General features: G+C 39.1%; 1 protein-coding gene across 1 annotated transcript in view; it reads left to right on the top strand.

The window, feature by feature from the left end:
• Window positions 1-3,036: 3,036 nt before the first annotated feature.
• The window catches only part of skila (SKI-like proto-oncogene a), a 34,433-nt gene continuing 15,905 nt past the window's right edge, over window positions 3,037-21,564 (top strand). The window contains exons 1-2 of the mRNA XM_077232190.1: window positions 3,037-3,141; window positions 4,841-6,122. Coding sequence (XP_077088305.1) covers window positions 5,007-6,122 — 1,116 coding nt within the window. The 5' untranslated portion in view covers window positions 3,037-3,141; window positions 4,841-5,006. The remainder of the gene's footprint in view (window positions 3,142-4,840; window positions 6,123-21,564) is intronic.

Genomic DNA, 21,564 nt, shown 5'->3' with positions numbered 1-21,564 from the left:
TTACCCATATTAAGTTTAAATTACTCCTCACAATACCGGGATGATGTTATTACCCTCTGGAAAAAAAAAATCAATGCGCTAGTGTTTGGAGTTCAGGCACAGCACACTGTGTGTGTGTGGGCGCACCTGCTTTCACAATACATCTGCTGACCTTGCTATCTGCAGCGAATGGTTAAAACGCCACTGAAATGGGCCTTGATCACTGGGGCATCAAACCGTATGCAGGCTGGTGACATTGATCTCATAAAATGTTTATTTTATACCCAACCAGCAAATCATGTTCAAATTACAGTTGGATAAAAGTGTGTTGTGGAAAAACATTTGAAATAAAACGTTATTATTTAAACACCAATGTGACACACTGTTTTTAAACAGTGTTATATAATAATGATAAAATAATTTGAAGGTCCTGTGGTACTTGATGAGGTATTGTTGGCATTGCTAAAATTTCATGTCAGTTACCCAAATTATTATAATTATAAGAAAAGGCTACATTAAAATCTACTGCTAACCTTTTGGTGTTTTGCATATTCTGGCAAATGCAAAAAAACAAAAAACAAAACAAAAAAACTTTTTTTTAAGATTGTTAGATTTTCTAATGCAGGTGTCAATGTAACCCTTTGCTCTTTCAGTCTAAACAAAAACACACCTCTAAGCACATCAAAACTATTCAAATCTTCACAACCCCGTCTTGCCTGAACATGACCTGGGTCAGTGTGGTGGAGAAGCCTTTAAAAGTGTTAATGCAGCTGGTGTTTGTGAATGCACTGCTGAATTCAGGCCCTCAGCTCTGCCTATCTCATTTAACATTTAAATGACACCTAACAAATGGCTCACACAGAGATGGATATCGAAGCAAAGGTGATCCCAGCACCCCATCATGGGTTCATTGAAAAAAAAGAAGCCTGCTGGATAGTGGAAGCCCCATGGACCAAGCAAACTGCTGGATTGGCTCCAGGCCATTACTCAGCCACAGAGAATGTTCTAGTGCTATTACTTAATGTCCTTGGCAAAAGCCTCCACAACATTTGTACTAGTGTTACAGTTACTCAAACTAATGTCCATAAACATGTCTGGCTGGTTTATAATTAGGTCAGTTCAAACATAATATCCGATAATGATAAAGATGAAAAATCTCTTGAAGTATAACCTTTCCTCCACAGTATAATTTCATTTTAAGTGCCCTAGAGGTAAGGGTTATTATGGTTAACAAAAAACTAAAACTAAAACTAAAAACTACAGTAAAAAAACTAAACTATTAAAAAGATTTATGTTATAGCTCAAATAAAATAAAATATAACTATTAGATGAAAAACTTGAAATGTTGTCTTGGCAACTATAACTAAAATAACAAAATACATAAAAACTAAAACCGAACTATAACTGAAACTAAGATGAATAATTAAAACATAAATAGTAATATTACAAAAATAATAAAAATAACAAAAGCACATAAAAATACAAAAAAAAACACAAATTAAAATGAAAACTGAAAACAAAAAAATAAGAACTAATAAAACCCCCCGATAATTATGCATAACTAATAATAAAAAAACTACAGACTATTATAGTACATGTTTTATACTTTTGACAATTCATTGCTTAGGCGTATACAAAAAAAAAATGTGATCGAAGGAATTTCATTCATAGAGAACATTTGAGATGAGCCATTATTTGTGAAACATTTACAGACATCTGCTCATGTAGCCTTTCAACATAAATCATGATCATAGCATAGGGAAGTGGCTGTAATGACATTTTAATTTCCATTTTCTTCCTGTCACCAAAGTGATTCAAATGCAGCACGCAGTTACCCCATTATATATATATAGCTAGAATGTCCCTGCTGACAATAAAACTCCCTTATTTCGAAACCTGGTTTTAACAAAAAAAAAATTCCATTAATTTGTCACATGTAACACAAATGACCATAGATGCTGCATGCATAGACGAACTTTGAACACGTAGCATTCGTATTCTATACCCAGAACATGACAAAAATGTAGTTTGTTATGTAATCTAGATTACTAATTTTAGGTAATGTATTCTGATTACTTTTTGATTACTTTTTAGATTACATTTAACCTAACTCGATTATCACATTGATTTGAATAGGATAATATTGTACCATATTGATATAAAAATACAAAGAGAAAGACAATATATTCCATTCTTTGTTATCAGCAACATGAAGTACATTAAATATTACATTAGGGTTTCCCAGACTGAGGTTTGTGAGTTTAATGAAAAGCTATAAAGTAATTAAATAATACAAATTTTAATACATAATTTTAAAATAAAAACAAGACAAATACTGTGAACTTAATTTTAGTATTAGACTATTATTGTTGACTTAATTTTATTATTGACCTAACTTATTAAAATACATTTTAAGGGTTTATACTTCAAAAAGCTTACAGAATAAAAAGTTCAGCTGACAAAAAACGTTAGGGAATCCCTGTATTGCATAATAGCCTGCAAATTATTATTTTAATGTGTTCAAAAGACAAAAGTCTCTATAGACATCAATACATAAATGGCTCATTGAGTAATAATTCAAATAGTAGGCTAATGAATGTGTATGTCAGGAGTTGATTAGACATGCATAACTCTTCTTAAAAGTGAACTGATTTCTGTACTAGATCCAGTAAATAAATGTTGTGTGGCTCTCAGTTTTCATTGAGAAGCTCATGATTACAGACTATAGTCTGTGTGTGCAATTCCACAAACCTGGAAGAACTTCTGAACGTATAAACAATAGACCTTTATAGAAAGGATGGATAATTTAAAATACATCAAACACGTATAATCAATGAATTATATAAAAAAAATTACTTCTATTGTGAGAATTACATGTAGGCAAATCATGAATAGAAAATAAAATGTAGTCAGTTACTACTACCCAGCCGCACGGTTTATACCTAAAAATCTTGCAAGTCTGAACTTCACAAGACATTGGGGAAGAGAGGCAGACAGACAGACACGCCCGCGCGACATCCGTTCTGCTAGTGCGCGCTCTCGCTCGCTGTGACGCTCGAGCGTCTGAAGGGTTTCAGTCTGTGCGCGTGTTGTTGACGGTCAGACAGACTAGAGGGAGGGAGAGAGAGAGAGAGACAGCGGACCTGGAGCGATCATCCTGAGGCAAGTCCCTTTAAAAGACGACAACGGGCTCACCTATACACTTTGTTAGTTTATTAAATGGTCCAGAAGAATCTCTACATGTTTTGTATGGTTTTCAATTGTGATGTGATGTTTATTTCGGGCTCGGAACGGGATTTGTAGCGTTAGCTCTGTTAGCGCGTGCTAAAGGGTTTAAATGTTCTAGCCCCACTGCTAACGTTGTGTGAACGAATGAGCTAATTTTTCTGATGTAAAAACGGTTCAGGTGCTGTTACTGAGCAATGGTTATTTGGTTATATTTAACGTGTGAATTTGTGAGATGTGTGTTTTGATGTGCCATAATAGGGACATATATTCAGTGCTCAACATGCTCATATTCACATTGAAGAGACGCATCGTCGTGCTGAAAATGTCTTTGATTCAAATCCTCAACCTGATCAACATTATATATAATATTTTTCTTATTTAAAAACAGAAACACATTTGGGGCGATAGCTATTAACGTTTTCGGGGGGGTCAGGTGTCAGTCTCAGTGGCTTGGATTTACTGCCGTATAAAGTCATATAATGGGTTTAAAGTCCGAGTTTTGGATGATGTTTGGACATATTTGGTATATATTATATATGTGGTCAGTTTTTCTGTAGTCATGTTCAGGGTCTCCCGGTCGCGGGGTTGGTGAATGTCACACCGCGGGCGTTCAGCACAGCTGTGCCCGGAGAAGGTGAGGGGAGAGACGGATAGAGTCGAGGACAGAGCCGCGGTGTCCTTGCGGGAGTAAAAAGAGTGACACTTTCGTTCAGGGTTAAAAATAGACAGCTTTTTATCAGTGTTTCTGAAAAAAAATTTTTTTCGAGGAAACGAAACGACTTCTGCGGTCAGGGTCAATCTATCCGAGCTATCACACAAACCTGGTAAAGCAAAACCAGGCATAAAATATGTGTTATTTTGAGGAACTTGATTTTTTGCGCTTTGGCTCCGTGTTAAATTTGATCGTATTTCTGCGTAGTTTTATATTTCATGAAACAGGCGCATGTTGTGAATAGCTACGGAATTGAACCCCTTTTTTCGTTCTGGTTTTAGCCGAAACCTAAACCTGTGCTGGATTTGGGGTTTGTGATCTCTCGTTTTGCCTTCATATTCATCCTCGGAAATTCCGTTTCCGTCAATGTCAGTAGTTAGGCTTTTGCTTCTGCGATCAAAATATTCAGTCAGTTTTTCCTCTTTATTGGTGTGTATGTGATTTGATCTTCTCACAGATGTGGTGGTTTGCAGTTATTACATCTACTGTAGATAAGCTTATTTCAAGCCTGCTGTGGTTGGACAGGACTAAATGGCTGCTTACTGGTAGTTACGGTTGCTGTTGGTTATCTCTGTGTTAATCTGCCGTTATTAGTGCATTGACTCATTTAACGCGTTGACGGATTCGGCATGATGTCAGTAGAGAAAAACAGCGCACTAAAACACAGAGAAACTAGCCTTAGATCGATCAGTCTCAAATTAGATTATCCTGATAAAGTGAAAATGTTTCTGTCGTCTAGTTCAGCGATGTGCCGAACATTAAAACTGTTCTGGGTGCTTTTTATTGCCCTGATAGCATATTCCTTTTAATGCGCATTTGTGTGGCGTCACACTCTGATTCGTAATGGTTTCGGTTTTTTAAAGCCACTTGGTGCTATAATTAGATATTCACAAGTCTTTATTATTTTTGTTTCATTCACAGGAAGCACATCAAACCATTTATTCTGTCACAATCATGCATGTAGCTGGACGTAAAAGGATTTGCAACCTTTAACACAGTGAGAAAAGAAGGACCAACTCAAAGGTGTCGTGTTTGAAGAACAGCCGAATATTCTCACCCAAGCAAGACCAATAATCTGTGTTCGGACATGGCCAGCCCTCAGACGAGTCTGAAAACCCCATTCAAAGACCTGACGTCATTCAAAGGCAACATGAAGCGGCTTTACAGGGAGCGACTGGAGGATGCACCCATTAAAAAGAGGGTAATGGCAGAGATGCACTTGAAACGGCGCAGCCTAGAGAGCGTCTCCAAACCCCCGAAGGTGAAGAAGGAGCGTGAGGACCATGCCAGCTCGGAAATGGACATTGAGGAAAGAGAATTCCACATCGTCGGGGCTTCCAAGGCTTTAGATCTTAGCGCTGGCCTCAAGCACACTCTGGCACAGTTCACGCTGAGCAGCCAGAGCTCCCTGGGAGGTCCTGCTGCCTTCTCAGCAAAATCGTCTCATGAGTGCGTCTCTCCTGCTGGCATGGCTCCCCTACCGTCTCCCCCAGTCCTTGGAGGCGGCCCGGTCTTGGTTCCCTGTGACAGCTCCACTGAGCTCACTCATTCTCTTCTCGAAGGAGAGTCCATCTCCTGCTTTGTTGTAGGCGGTGAAAAGCGTCTTTGTCTGCCCCAGGTACTCAATTCGGTGCTGCGAGACTTCTCTCTGCAACAGATCAACGCTGTCTGTGACGAACTTTATGTTTACTGTTCCCGATGCGATGCCGAGCAACTCCACATCCTTAAGGTGCTGGGCATCCTGCCTTTCAACGCACCTTCCTGTGGCCTGATCACCCTGACTGATGCCCAACGGCTCTGCAACGCCCTGCTCCGACCGGGTGCCACCCTCTCGGCTGACCCCAACAGCAAACTGCCAGGCCAAGGCCTACTGAAGGAGAGCGGGGCCAGTTTCCAGGTGGAACACCAGTGTTTGGGCAAGTGCCAAGGCCTGTTTGTGCCCCAGTTCTACGTCCAGCCAGACGCTCCTTGCATTCAGTGCATGGAATGCCAGCTGCTGTTTTCCCCACAGAACTTTGTAATGCACTCGCACAAGTCCCCCGACAAGAGGACCTGCCACTGGGGTTTCGATTCGGCCAAGTGGCCTTGCTACCTACAGCTGGGCCGCAAGCATGAGGGCACGCCGGAGGAGCCCCAACTCAAACAGCTGCTGGATGAGATGAAGGAGAAGTTTCACTACCAGCTAAAGAGGCCTCTGGACAAAGTAAGTGTCTTTTGTCTTTTCTTCCATGTTTGCTGGTTCACTAAGGTCAAGTTTTGCTTCAGGTTCACAAGTGGATTTGCACGTGTTTGACCAGATGGTAATGTGTGATAGTCTGCAGAGGACAGACTGTTTGCTATTGTCTGGGCAAGGCAGTTGTTTTGATAAACTAGTGTTGACCCAGTTTTATGGAGTGGCACGGGGCAGGTGACGCTCGGTGGGGACGTATGGCATGAGGGAGGGAATTCCAGTTGGTCTGGCTGAAAAGGAAGTACGTTATCTACCTCCCAGGTCAGAAGAGGATCATCTTTGGGGGGGTGGATGGGGATAGCACAATCTTAAATTTGCATCCATTTATATTTAAGGTGTTTTTACCTTAAATGTGCATGGTTTCCTGTCTCAGGTTTTAATTTATTCTTATTTTTTTAAATAAATTCTAAAAATAATTTCCAAAGCATTAGCAAAAACCTTAATACAGCTGCAAAACTACATTTCGCTCCTACATTAGCCCTTTCCACAAAAATAATTAAAATATTAACAATGTAAAATTTAACATAAATATACAATTTTAAATTAACAAATTTAATTGTAACAAAGTTTTTAAATGTATTTTATTTTCCGTTAGTTTTTTAAATTTAATTTTCCATTCTATCATTTGTTTTTGCAGATTTTTCTGTTTCAAGTTAGTTTTAGTTTTTTAGTGCTGTCAAAGTAATGCACTAACTAGTGTCATGTGAAAATCTTTAACTGTTACATTTCTCAGCAGAGTCTAGAATGATTGTTGTCGGGAGTGGCATTAATAATTTTTTTATTTGACTTTTTTAGTCATTTTAGCTTTCATTTTATTTCGGGCACAGGCCTTTTTACCTTGAATGTGCAAGGCTTCTGGTGTGAGCTGCTTCCATTTATTTTAGCTTTACTGTGTGAGAGTTTAGTATACTGACCCTGCAAACTGGAACTTATATTATTTTCATTTATTAATATCGTAATCTTAAACCAATTGGTTTGTAGGTCAGGTAATTTTACTGTTTAATGTAATTTGTTATTCTTTTAATTATTTAGTAATTTCAGCTAATGAATCGGAAGTCTCGCACATTCACAAGAAATTACTTTTTCTTCCACGTCAAAAATAAGTTGGACAAAGTTGTCTTTGTGACATCTGTAAAAATGTATCTGTTAAATGGGGAAATTGGAGTGATGTCGTTGTATTGGGAAATGCCCTCATTGCATGATTGCATAATTTAAAGCCAGAACACTAGAGATTCTTCCACTTTCATGATGCAACCGTTGAAACAAAACTCAGCAAAGTGCACTAGAATCTATAGAAAAGTCAGCGGGGGGAAAAAAAAAAAGAAGGTCTGGATTGTTTCACTCCCATTGACCAGCCATGTCTCATGACCCCCTTGACCAAGGCCGCAAGCCAGAGCTTTTTTGTTGTTGTTAGTGCTCATGTTAGACAAAGATTGACCCCCTGGTTGCTGTCAGAGGTTTTTGCAAATGCAAGTGGTAGCGGTTAATGGTTTAGCAGTGCGGTAATGTTCCAGTAGACACAATTATTTTTAGTTTAGTTCTGAAGTGAGCAAATGATTATTCTGTCTAAGAGAGGAAGAACAGCCCCGGTTTCTCCTGTGTGCTTATGCAAGTGTGCCGGAAATACTGTCTGGTGTCTCGTCGTCTAGCACCCAAACCGCATTCCTCCTTCCGCCCCCCTCCCCCACCACATACTTCATGTACCGAAACAGACCTTGAGTCTGTCAGTCATACAGTCACATCTGCTACACAGACTGACCTCACCCTGACACACAAACAGCCAGTTACACTGTAACACTCAACTCACTTATGCTTAACACACACTAATGAAATTGATTCACACACACATACTAAACTCCCCCAGGGATCGTTTCTACTCCGCTCGGCTGAGGGTGAGATATCAAACTCCCAGAAATGCGAGTCAGTCAGTGACACCTTCTCTTTAGCCGTTAACTGCCGAGCTCCCGACACGTCGCTGTCTGGCAGCGTCTTGCACCTGCCCTGACGCTTTGCCTGATCCTTCTGTTTCTTCTTCTGTGAATTATCTTTTTCTTAAATTTCCCGTTTCTCGATTAGTTTTATTTTAAGTCGTAAGGATCTTTCAATTTTTAAAAACTGTTTGATGCCATAGCCTCTATAAATGATGGTGTTGTTGATTTATATTGTTTTAAGAAACTATTATACAAGTAAATAATTGGCAATTTTTTTCACTTGTTATCAAGGGACCCTCTTGCAGCCCCCCAAGGGTCCCGTACCCCAGTTTGGAAACCCCTGCTCAAATCTGGTTTACCCTCAGTGATCTTACCCCCACTCTCAAAGTGTTTGTCTATAAGTAACAGTGTTATTTTATGATCATTTATAGTATTTATTTATAAATATATTTTGAATCTGCTTTTATTTTTATATTTTCAGTTTTCATTAATTAAATGTTGTTATGAGCTTTTGTAATGTAAAAAAAAAAGGATTTTTAGGTTTTTCATCTAATATTTATATTTTATTTTATTTCGGCTTCATTACCATTACTGAAAACTATTTGTAATAGTTTTAGTTAACATTTACAACACTGATTAAGATTAAAACGGCGTCAAGAAAACAGGTGCTTACAGTTTTGTGTTAAACGTCTTTTGAAGAGACTGTAAACAGACATATGTGCGTGCGTCAAAGGTCATTACTCAGACGTTGAGCTTACATGAGTCGTGGCGGTAAAGAGAAACAACACATACGCACTCATCTGCTTGTGTCCAAATTAAGAAATAACTGTTAAGTGTGTGTGTGTTTTTTTGTTTGTGTGTGTGTGTTTTTGTGTGTGTGTACGGGAAGTAGGGCAGACAGGCTCATCAGTTTACTGGGTGAAATGCTCACTCTAAACATCTGTGATGTTGGAGTGCCAGAACAAGTGACTCAGAGTTTCCACAGGTGGCTGTGTAGATGTTGGTGACAATCAGACCCTCACCGCCAGACTTCTGCACACGACACTTTAGCTAGTTCAGAACCAGCCCTCTTCCCCTTCATCAAGGACAGTGTCACCCCCCCCCCCCCCCCCCATTTGGGTCTGTGTTTGTTTGTATGATTGTATGTCAGTGATAGACAGGCCGCTGTGATGGTTTGAGGATTGATGTGTACCTTGTAGACGTGTCTGGCAGACAGATGGAGTCCTGTTGATCTCCCATTGAGGCCAAAACAGCGGTTGCGCTGCAGACACCAGACAGCTGCCTTTCTCTTTCTCTCTCTCTCTCTCTCTCTCTCTCTCTCTCTCTCTCTCTCTCTCTCTCTCTCTCTCTCTCTCTCGTTGTTTTTCTCTTTCGTTCTCTTTCTTTTTGTCTTTCTGTCTTCCTTTTTGTAATTGTGAAATCAGTGAATTCATGCACCACAAGCAAGGATGCCAATTCTCCACGATTCGTGCTCTCCTATTTCCACTTTTGTTTTTCTTTCCTTTCTTTTAAAATCTACGAGAGAAAAGCTGTCATTTTCCTGTCTGAATGTTTTGTTCTCTCATCTTTCACCTCAACCACATGTATCGTTTGTGACGTACCTTCCTTGTCAGACTTCTCTCTCTCTTTTTCCTCTCTGTCAGCCACAGTCCTTCTTTTTGCTTTGCCGTTTCCATTTCGTCACGCGTCTATTATTTATACAACAGTTAGTTCTGATCCTCTAATTTGATTTGATATTTGTTTTTTTTAAAGCCTTAGAATCTTTAACTATTTAAATAACTCAGACTGTCAACTTGTGTGTTGATTGGTGACAACTGTTGATGCTGCTTTGGCTTAGTTTGCAAATTTGGCTAATTTTGGAGGAAAATTTTAACCCTCATGTGAAACTCTTGATCGCACAGATTCCTACTGAAATGACTAGATCTCACTCATGAAATTTTGCCAAGAAATGGTAAATGTGATTGCACCTCTAGGCTGATATTATGGTGGGCTTCACTGTGGATGGTTTTGTCTTATATTTTCTGCCTGGCATTTTCAGCAATCTGAAGAACATGATATTGTACCTCGGGAACTTTATCTTCATGTGGCCTGTGTTTGGTGAGAGATTGAAGGGTAATGAAAGGTTAGAGGTGGGAGAGGCTCAGGATTTTGTCTGTTTGATCGAGGATGTTGAGCTCAGGGTTTGCTCAAGTGTAAATATCAGAGACTCCAGTGGATGCAACTCGGCCCCTCAAAATAAGCAGCCGAATGACCTAATCAGTCTCTGTTTACATAAGGGGAGCGGAGGCCAGTGAGTGTGTGTTTATGGGAGTGAGGGAGAGAGTGATTGAGGAGGACTATTGATCTAGCTGAAGTGGATGAATTCAGTAGACAGTAACTGTGTGTGTAGGAGAGAGACAGAGACAATTTAAAGAAGAGTGAGACTGATTTACAAAGTGTTGGGTCTAGTGTTTCTGTCTTGAATAAAAATGCAAAATGACAAAATCACTGCTAATCATAACTTATTTGATGTTTGAATAACATATGGCTATGTGAAGCATGATTTTGGACCAATGAGATTTCACTGTAGGAGGGGCTTCCCTACATGAGGCAGCAGAAATATAATATTCTGGTCAGGACACAATGTCAGACTAGTTGTGTAAAGAGTAGTCTGTTTGCCCGCCCACGTACACGAATGCCAAAACGCTAGTGCATACAAATGTGTTCATTAATGGATATGAAGAGACCTGCTGACAAATGCATATTTACTTAAATGGATGAACATAGAGAATGGACAGGTGTGTGCACATCCATTGGCCCCAAGCAGCGAGCTCCAAGCTCCTTTGATGAGAGATAGGTAGATAAAGGAATGTATAATAGTGTGGGAAATGAGAAAACATTTTTTGGAGAGAGAGATCAGGTTCAGCTCAGGACATGCTGGCAGTGGCTGGCTTCACCAACCTTTACCCTTTGCTCTACTCATAGTGAAGCGTTCATTTCTCAATATCACCACAGTGCTTCGAAGCAGTCCATGTGCTCAGGCGCTCACGCACTCCAAGCACCGTTCAGTTATTTCCAACTGTTTTCCTCATGCACAAACAAATCACTAGCTAACCCTAAAGCCCCCCAAAAAAGCACACACTCTGTGATTTGGCAATCTGTCCTATTTATATAAAAGCCAGAGTTCCTGTTGGCCGTTAAGACAACATACTCTTGCCTGTTGGCTCAACATTCGGATGCTGTGGGCAGATTGGGGGCCCTGCTCTTTGTGCTCAAGCTGGGAATATTGTTGTACCGGTCTTTCGCCAAGTCCCTGGAGATGAGCCAGAAGAGCCCCAGGACGGACTGCAGACCGCGGCTAAACCAAATTTGTCAAGACATGCTTGACTATTCAGCCAGGTGGTTCAACTGCCATGGCGAGCATTAGTTAGCGAAATCTCATGCTTGCAAAAGACAAGAGCTCTGCCTGGGGTTAATATGATAGTATTTTGTGTGATATTAGCACTTATAACAGCATTACATGTATTTTTCATTGAAAGGGCATAGGTATGAGTTCAGTGCAAAAAATTATTGAAGATGGTTGATAAAGCAAGAAAAATGTTATACTTTATGCTTTTGGCAGACATTTTTAACCAAAATTACTTTTAACATTGACATTTAATTCAAGCAGTGTTTCCCCTAGAAATTTTTCCAGCAGCGGTGCTGTTACGTGCCCGAGGTTGTTACCAAGCCGCGCGTGGTGGGGTCCTGGGGCATGCACCCTGGAAGATTTTTTTTTGTAAAAAAACCTTAAACCATGACTTCTGGCAAGTTTTGTGGATAGAAATGGACATTTTAAGAAAAACAAATATGACATACCATCAACTGATTCAAGGCATGATTATTGCAGCACGTACCTTGAACTGCAGTCACAAACAGAAACCTTAATTTTATAATTTTAGACAGGATTATTCATGTTTTTCTTTTGTGTTCATTTTCAGCTTGGTAGAAATTGTTTAGGGGAAAAATGAAACTGCACAACCCAGAAAAAGATTATTTACAATTTATTGAAAATTTTATGTTAATGGGAAAGGCCACACCCAATCTGTGAGCACTTAATTTTTCTGGCCTTCACATAGAAGATCTCTAAGGCTCTTTGGTAATTGAATGATTGTGGGGGTATTTTTTGTTTTTGCAAGAAGTCTTATGCTCATCTAGCCTGCATTTATTTAATTAAAAAAAACAGTAGCCTAATATTGTGAAATATTATTACATGATGTTCTTTTTAACTTTTTATTAATCAAAGAATCTTTGAAAAAAACGAAAAAGAGCATCACATATCATATTAGAATGATTTCTGAAGGACACCAACAAGTTTAGTAGACTCATCTGAAAAATTAAATATGATTTAACGTTAACTATCAGGACTATGAGCAGTAGGTGATACTTCCTCGTCCTCATGGAGAGCGCAGTTCGTGCCGCTTTCTCCTTTCCACAAGCGCTTGCTCTCCCTTGGCGTCTGTCGTTGCTATGCAACCATGAACAGAGGCGCGCTTGGGAAAAAGAGCGCACCGGCCGCATTTGAAATAATGAATTTGCACGCGCAAAAAACGCGCTATGTGAACGGCCCCTTATGGCAACGTGACATTAGCCTAATCGAAAATATTTCCATATGTGGCTCTTTCCTCCTTGTTTACAAGTGGATTCAGAGCCACCGCATGCAGCGCCGCCGGTCGCCATGTCTCAGTGTTTTAGGTGTGTACGTGAATGAAGAGAATGTCGTGATATTACTGATCATGGAAAGATTTTACAGCGGCGCTGAAAATCCAGCGGCGGCGCTGCGCCGCTGCTGAATACATTGTAGGGGAAACACTGTCAAGGTATACTTTTTATCATGCTATTGGTATTGTTAGCACTATTCTCTATTGTTTGAACTATAGATATGCATTTGCTACTACAAAGTATAGAAAAATAGTTTAAAATAACTGAAAACTGACTATTTTACCCTTAATTTGTGTGTAGGTAGTATTTTTTTTTTCAGTAGTGTATTGCACTATTCCTCAGTCACCTTTATTGACCCCGTGTGTGAGGATCTGTGTGCTATTTATGTAGTACCTAGAGATCCTGCCTATGTAGAGTGTTCCATGTCAGTCATTAAGTTCTGCATTGAACAGAGTCATTTGCCCCTTTCACACAGCAATCCCGGTAAATTACTGTAAAATTACCAGGAATGATTTTACAGGTAAAGACACACATATCGCTGTTCACAAAAGCAACAGTGTTCCGGCTTTTTACCGGTAAGAGACCATTTACACATCAGCTCCAAAATACTGATAAATTCTGTGATGTCAGTCATTGGAAGTGATCTTGAAACGCCACGCCGTTGTCTTCATCCGGCCACATGAGGAGAAGGTCTTTAGTTTCACTATCTGTTCAATTTTTAAAAAATTTGACGTCTGAGTGAAAGGCATAAAAGGGCAGATCAAACGGAACGAGTTTTTGCTCTTAAAAACACTGGACGCCCATAATAGTATCCAACTGCAGAGCCACAACGCTGATGAATGGAAAAGAAGGCTGGGTCTCGAGCACGACGTGGTGCATCAGGCGATCAGATGTGGCGCAACGGTCAAAGATGATCATCTTGTTCATATTTAAATAGAAAACTATTAAAAAGCTTACTGTAAACAGTGGTGAGTAATAACGTCATCTCCATAAGAACTTTATGATTGGCCCAAAGCAGACTTCTTGCGTCAGCACGTTCTGACTTTATACGTGCAAATACCGGTAATCTTCATTCCGCGTTCACATAGAGCACTTTACCTTTTGATTCCCTTTTTTTACCCCAACTTCACTTTTGATTTCTGAAAAGATCCTGTTCACACATGATCTGTACTGGTATATTACCGGTAAAGACTGTATGTGTGAAAGGGGCTAATGTCCCCTTGAAAAGGAAGTTGCCTTCATAAACATCTTAACATCTTCATAAATATTTCATCATCTCTTGACATCTTAAGACTCTTAAGACTATTGATTTAAATAATTTGTTATATTTTTATTCTTACTGACTGCTAGAGAAATTTATAGATATAATTTGTAATATGATATTTTCTCCCTCTGCTACCTGTCTAACTGCCATAGAACTACTACTATAGCTTTATCTGATGATATTCTCCTACCCCCTCTTTGAAAAATCAGTGCAGTGTTAGTCTTCATGTAACGGGGACATAATAGGAGTCCGTCATCCTAACTGGGACACAAGCGGAGTCAGTGTCCCTCTGCTCGAGATAAAACCATCTGACTTTGCTGGCTAGTGATTCATCTTAATGTCCTCTTGTAAAACACAGAGAGTGTTGTGATTATGGGCTCACACTGTGGTCGGACCCTCTTTTGATGGAATGCAATGCAGAGGCCACGGTTATCTTGCTTCATCAGTAAAGCTGAAAATAAAATGGGTCATGAAGATGCTTCCTGCAGTTATCCTGTGCTTGTGAGGCACTTTTTTAGTGTGAAACTGCTGTTCTCAACCTCCGGTTCACCACAATCTCATTAGACTGCATATTTTCCTCCCATTACTGCAGTGCTTTTGTTTCCTAACGCCAAGCTCATCCCAAAGGAAGATGTGTCATTCTGCAGACAGCTCCAAAGACACACTCACAACACCACTCGGTTGTGATTAATGCAGTGGCAAGCTACAGCTACCTGTTCTGTAAATCTCTCTCTTTTGAATCTCCTCCCACTTGAGACTGTATTTGCCAAACCATCAGAAAATGCAATTGAGGGCCAGGATGCCGTAGGAGAACATTCCCGTCTCGTCTCTTCCCTCCTCTCCCAGCGGAGGCTCTAAACGTAGACTCGCTCTTCTCTCCTGGCTGTATGAGGACAGTCTGTTCCAAGCTTAGATCTAGCTGGGGGATTCCTCAACCTGAACAACAGCTCCAGCCTGCACGTTCATGTCTCACTGGAGAGCAGCACACATTTGCCTCGCTGTTACAGGCAAAACAAACGAGATGTCATTGCTTTGATTGACTGTCCATCTGTCCAGTAATTATTGATCTCTAATACAAGACATCCTCTCTATTGATCTCTCCCAGAAAGCAGTCCCACGTGTCTGACATGCATCAGTCCCCATTTATTTATTGTCTCTGCATGTATCAGCTCTTTAATGTGATGGCTGGCTTGAAAATTTAATAGTCATGATTTTTTGTTTTTATTCTACACTGTCATGGAGCATCAGTTTGAAGAGAATGTTTAGTGGAAGGAGGATTTAAAAAAATAAGTAATTAGGTTAATAGTTGTTTTAATGTGCTTACATTGATTCTTACGCTACAACTTGTGTATTATTTGAGCTGTAAAGCGGTTTAAATAAATTTTACGGTTGTTTGAGGTGTTACATTGTCATGGTAAAGAAGTTGGGTTTAACTACACAGAAAAGATTAGTAAGCGATTTATCACACTATAATCATGTTTACATGCATATTATTTTCATCGTGGGGCTATACATTTGAAACAGAATATTTTAATGTTTACAGATTAGCCCATTTACTTCCACTGTAAGTGCCTCAAAGTAAGGACAAGGACAAGTTAAAATATATATTTTTTTATAGTATCCATTTTGTCAAGTGCTGTCAGTTGAGCTTAACTTTACCTGTATTGAACCTGGAATATTCCTTTAATGGCAGAGACATTTGAAGGCAACCCTATCATCCCCTTAAAGGGATAGTTCTCCCAAACAATGAAATTCTATAATTAATTACTCACCCTCATGTCGTTCAAAGCCTGTAAGACTTTCGTTCATCTTCGGAACTCAAATGAAGATCTTTCTGATGAAATCTGAGAGCTAAAAATAATTGTATTTAGCAGGAAAGCATAATCGAAAGTGACAATTTCTATTCCAAAATAAATGCTGTTCTATATAATATTAAGCAGCGGCACTGTTTTCAACACTGATGATAATAAGAAATGTTCCTTGAGCAGCAAATCAGCATTTTACGATCTGTGTCAATGTTTATTAGAATAATTTCTGAAGGATCATGTGATCCTTGCGGTTTTACTGTATTTTTGATAATATAAAGCATAAGAGAAATATTTCAAAAACAAAAAAATCCTGTTGACTCATTTGAACGTAGTTTTGTGGCTTTTAACCCACGTATGTGCCTGGAGGTTAACCTATAAAGGTAATGTATGATGGTGTTTGGGGGTGTCAGCTGTGCCATTTTGTGTGTAAGGGTATGTTTGTTTATTTTGTCAAAAAATTACGTCTGGCACCCTGCGTGTGATGTTGTCCTGTTGTCCTCTCCTTTATCTTCTGATATGTATTGAGCTTGATTGATGATTGATAGTGTGTGAGGGTTTATGTACTCTGGTAACGGTGTGGATGTGTGCTGACAGCTTCCTCTTGTTGGGAAATGGGAAGGACACTGCTCTTCTCTCTCTCTCTCTCTCTCTCTCTTTCAAATCCTTTTCTCTATGCAAAGCCAGTCACTGTGGCCCCTAACAGGCTATGCCATGCAAAATGCATGAGCCGCCTTGTGTAGAGTGAAATTGTGTGTGCGTGTCCGCTGTCTGCAGCTTAAATTCTGCGTATGAGACTCAGCTCTCTGTGGGTGGGCAGTTGCTCGCTCTCTCCCTCACCATGTCTCTCTCTTTTACTGTCGGCCTGTCTTTCTCTCTCTCTGGGGCTGTTGAAGATGGCAGAAGTGAAATGCACTGCCAGTTTTATGTGTCAAGCTGCCATGTTGGTGAATCTCCTGTGCCATGCACACGGTTTAATGACATGCACCTATAGAGACCGGCTCCCTCTTTGCCTCTTACACATCTAACATAATGTTTGTGTTGACTGGATGCTTTGATTATATATCAGATATCAGACATCTTTCATATTTTCCATAACCAACTGGTTGAGTAGTGTCTGACAGAAAAATATCAACAAATAATTAGACTTAATAACTAGAATTAGCCTTGATTTATGCATTTTTCTTGCCTGTGCTGGCGTGAAGAGAAGAGAAATTCTTATATATAATTTTGTCAGTTTAGAACTACTCTAGCAGATAGATTAACCTCAAGGCTAACATACATGGCAGGGCTCGAATTTTGGTGCGGGATTGCAGGTATTTCGCATCATTTTAATCACTCCCGCAGGTCTTGCGTTTATAATGCGGGAAATTCCCGCAAACATTCAGTCAATCTAGTATGTAAGCCTATGAGTAAATTTAATCTAACAGATTATAAGATCAAATCAGTCATTTTAAAACATTCTGCGAGACGCAATTTCACAAACAGCGTGAGTGATTCTGCCAATGCCGGGTCTTCTCTGTCTCTTAAAATAGGTTGCACAAGGCAAGCCAATCGCGCTGCAGCTGCAGGCGGTGATTCTAGACTCTCGCGTTTCAGGAGTCGGGACATTTGATGGAAATGTCACTTGCACAATCGGGCCATTGCATCGTCACTATTGTTTATAATTTGTGCGACTTTTTAAGTCTTACCTATTTAAACATTCAAGCGATTTTAAACCGCATAACAAACAGCTCGTGAGTAACAAACCTGAGTTATTTTTCTTGAATTATAGCGCTTTAACGGTCAAAAGCACAAAACATTGTCTAAATTCCAGTCTTGGGGAGTATCCTCTCAAACACAATCGGTTATGTCTTAAAAAATAATACAAAAAGAAAATGCATGTGACACTATAATGAAAACAGTATGGGCCGTTCACGTTACGTCTTTTGCGCGTTTATCCTTTACTGAAACGTCTTCCTCTTCATGGAGAACATGGCTCATGATTGCTTAGCAACAGGGAGCCCTTTTTAAAAGAGGAGAAAGTGGCGTGGACTGCACTTTACACGCAACATGTGAACGTGGAGCCGTGCAGTAGCTCTTAAAGTGAGAGTAGCCTAAAATGTGTCTGTCATTATTGTATATAAAACAACAAAAGATAGCATTAATTGTAAGGAATCAGGATTAATAGCCTATGTATTCAAATTATACAGGACTAAAAGACTATTCCGTTTTATTTTTTCCGTTTCTAGCATTTCTGAATACTAGTGTTAGACCTAAAATTTTCTCTTTATTTCATGTATTTATTTGTGCTTCTTTTTTCAATTTAATTCAAAAATTGAAATCAAGCTTCCTTTTGTTGTGTAAACTAAAAAAAAATGACCCCATTGTAAAAACACAAATACAATGAGTGAGCAAACATTTAGCTAAACGTTTTTTTTTTAAATTGTCTAAAAAAAACCTCCCCCCTCAAGTTAAAAAATCCCCCCTATATGAATGACCTAAAGGGGGATTTCCCCCCTATTTTCCAAAACGAAATTCAGGCCCTGCATGGGCTAAAAGCCAGAAAACTACATAGTACCATTCATATGTTTAGGGTTGGTAAGGATTGTTTGTTTTTGAAAGAAGTCTCTTAAAGTCACAAAGGCTGATCAAAAATAGTAACAACAGTAATATTGAGAAATATTACATTTTAAAATAGAATTGTAATTTCTAAATACAATTTTCTATTTTAATATATTTTAAAATGTAATTTATTCCTGTGGGGGCAAAGTCGAATTTTCAATAGAGCCCAACCGATATATCGGCGAGCCGATATTTTCAGCCGATATTAGGTATTTTCATAACTATCGGTATTGGCATTTATAATGGCCGATAAATGAATATTTAAAAAAAATGCGGCGTGAGGTGATTCATGTAAGGGTGGCGCTGCCAATAAAGCACCTAAAAGCTGTCACAATGAACTGGCAAAAGCAATGATATGAATACATCAAATATAGCAAGGAGACATTTTAATTGTTTATTAATAACAAGTGTTTTCAGTCATTGTGGGCTGCAAAGATGAAGTTTAGGATGCGGACTCGCGATCTTTGAACGCGCCAGAGAGAAATGTACATTTCAGAAGGATTAGGCCTACATAAGCAGAGAGCAGTTTGTCTTTCGTTTTGATTTGTTCTGTTTAAAAGTAGACATTTCAATAGATATATTTCTCAGGTCTGTATGCTAAGTTTCGGTTCATTTATGAGACGAGTAGCAGTTCACTCGCCGGCGCCTCCGTTTCGAGATTATCTATTGTCTGTTATATTTACTTCTTATTTATTAAATCTTGGGCATTTGGGAGATGAAACATTGATTAAAATTAAGATATAATTAATACAAAACGAAATTGACTTTAATGAAAGGCTTTGTGCTTTCTGTTCGAGGTCTATGTGAAAGTTTTAAAGCACTTTAGTGCCGCTGGCGGAGCTTGTCACATCCGTTTTTTCCTTATAAATATGAACACGAAAAATAAAATAAAATGAATATTATATGTTCTGTTCAGAGCCAACCCTTCTTCATCCAGTGGGTAGTAGACTATTTACTTTTGGCGGAGTCAATAGGTTTCCATTAAAGTCAATGTTTGTATTTTCACTGACTGCGGAACAGCTGCGTTCCGACTCCGTCCCAGCTCCGGCGACCGCAGCCCTCCGGAGCAGATACGCAGAGTTTCTATTTTTGCCTGATGCCGGAGAGCGCCGCAGGAAGTCGAGCACAGAAACAAAATAAAACATCTGGTAATTTTCAAAATAAAATACCCTGTGCTCGCGGTGGATCGTATTTCCCTGCCCTACACCTTGAAAACGTCATAATGGGCGGAGATTTTGTTTTATATATTTTTTCCTTTTCCAACAAGAACAGTAGTTAACTTTAATTACACAGCCTACTACTTTCCCAATACATTCAAAAAGGAACCCAAAATAAACCTTTAGCATTTTATGAGTTGATTATATAATTATAAATATTGTACTTACCCATGGTAGAATCACAATAATCTCCACAAAAAAGGGAGATCAGCAGGTCAGCACAGAGTTGTTTCCCTTCTACTCCTCTGGATGGAAACAAACTGTTGCTAGTGTTGTGGTTCTGTTTATAGAAACTACATCCTGTTATATCGCGCGATCATACGTAAATTCGCAGTTGGTGGAAATCCGGGGGTGTCATTGACTAAGGTAACGTTAAGGTTGGTAGCTGCAGACTCCTCATTAATGCTAGCTGTTCCGCTCACATCAACGTTAACGTTAGTTTGAAGCTCATGAGTCATGCCTGATGTTTCTGGTTGGACTTGGAACTCTATTGACGTGTCTGGCTCTGGTTCACGCGTTCTTTTAATACCTTTCTGAAGCCAGGCTAACATAACGACTAGGGCTGGGCGATATGGCCTAAAAAAAAAATCCCTGATTTTTTCACAAAAAATCCGATTTACGATTTAAATCGATTTTTTTTTCTCTCCCTACTTAAAATCAATCTGCAGATGACAAAGAAATTGTTCAAAACAAGTTTTAACTTTATTTTGTTTTAATATTCCCTTATGGGATTTGATCTGGATTTAATTACAATCAGAAACAAGCCAAAAAGACAAGAGGACAGGCCCTGTCTTTGAAAACATTGAAAATGTAACAAAATAAAATGGGTGGATTGTAATTGGGGATGTGTAAAAAAACAAAAAACTTGCATCACAATAAGTGTGTTGTGATTGTCAAATTATTTGGTAACTAAACAATTTTATTAAGTTCATTAACCATGTAAACAATGTTTACATGGCACAATGACTGGTATGCTAGTGTTTTTATTATTGCTTAACACAAATTTCACAATTTCAATTCAATTCTTGTGAATTGATTCTGATCTTGATTCAATATAAATTCGTTTGGATAAATATTAGGTATGGTAGATACGTTAATGTGTTGTTAATTGTTCTCAAAAAAAAAATCACCTAATGCTGTAAACAGAGAGCCCTGTCAGCTGGTATTACTAAAGGTTAAAACTAACTCAAATTAAATATAATGCGTTTTTTATAATAACAACGTTATACTATTTTAATGATATAGGTAAAAATACAATGAATGTGTAATATAGTTATCATATTTAGCAAAATACTCCTCTCTATAGCAATTATTTTAAGTCCACATGCGTGCTATGGGTCATTAAAAGGGATTCCTGAGGTAAATGTAGCGTTACGTGGCATATGTTGTTCTCCAGCTGTTTTATGGACATCTTTCCGCGGTTGAAAAACACTGATCGATCGATTTTGTTACATCTCGGTAAGTTGGTAGTAAAGAGTAACAGATGATCCGTTCACGTGCCGCTTGAACTGAGATCTGTCAGCGTTCTCTCACGTCACATTTACAAGCGCCAAAACGGTGTTTATTGTTTGAATTTCGTAATAAAATTGACAGAATCTGAGAGCTGAGAATCTGTTTCATATCAATAGTAACCTGCTCGGTCTTGTCTGTCGGTGTCAGTGTCTTCTTTGCTTCGCGATTTTTCTCTGCATGAGAAAAGGGATGTGTGGCGTGAGAGCGTGTAAAAAGTGACAAAATTGCGTCTCTCACAGTGAACTCGTGAGAGTTGGCGGCCCTGCAGATTCAGCTTGTAAATGTTTTCGGCGGGTGTGCCTCTGCTGCTGCGGTCTTGTTCATTTGCCATGTTGTTTGTGTATCTCTATCATGGCAAGCGCTGAGCCCGGTCGGAACTACGGGAACCAAGAGGGGAGCGTC

Source organism: Siphateles boraxobius, unplaced genomic scaffold (genome assembly GCF_051911475.1).
Source record: "Siphateles boraxobius isolate OS27281-9 unplaced genomic scaffold, OSU_SipBor_1 1, whole genome shotgun sequence".
Lineage (NCBI taxonomy): Eukaryota > Metazoa > Chordata > Actinopteri > Cypriniformes > Leuciscidae > Siphateles > Siphateles boraxobius.
The sequence above is the reverse complement of the archived record's forward strand: the minus strand, read 5'-3'. Positions and strand labels throughout refer to the sequence as shown.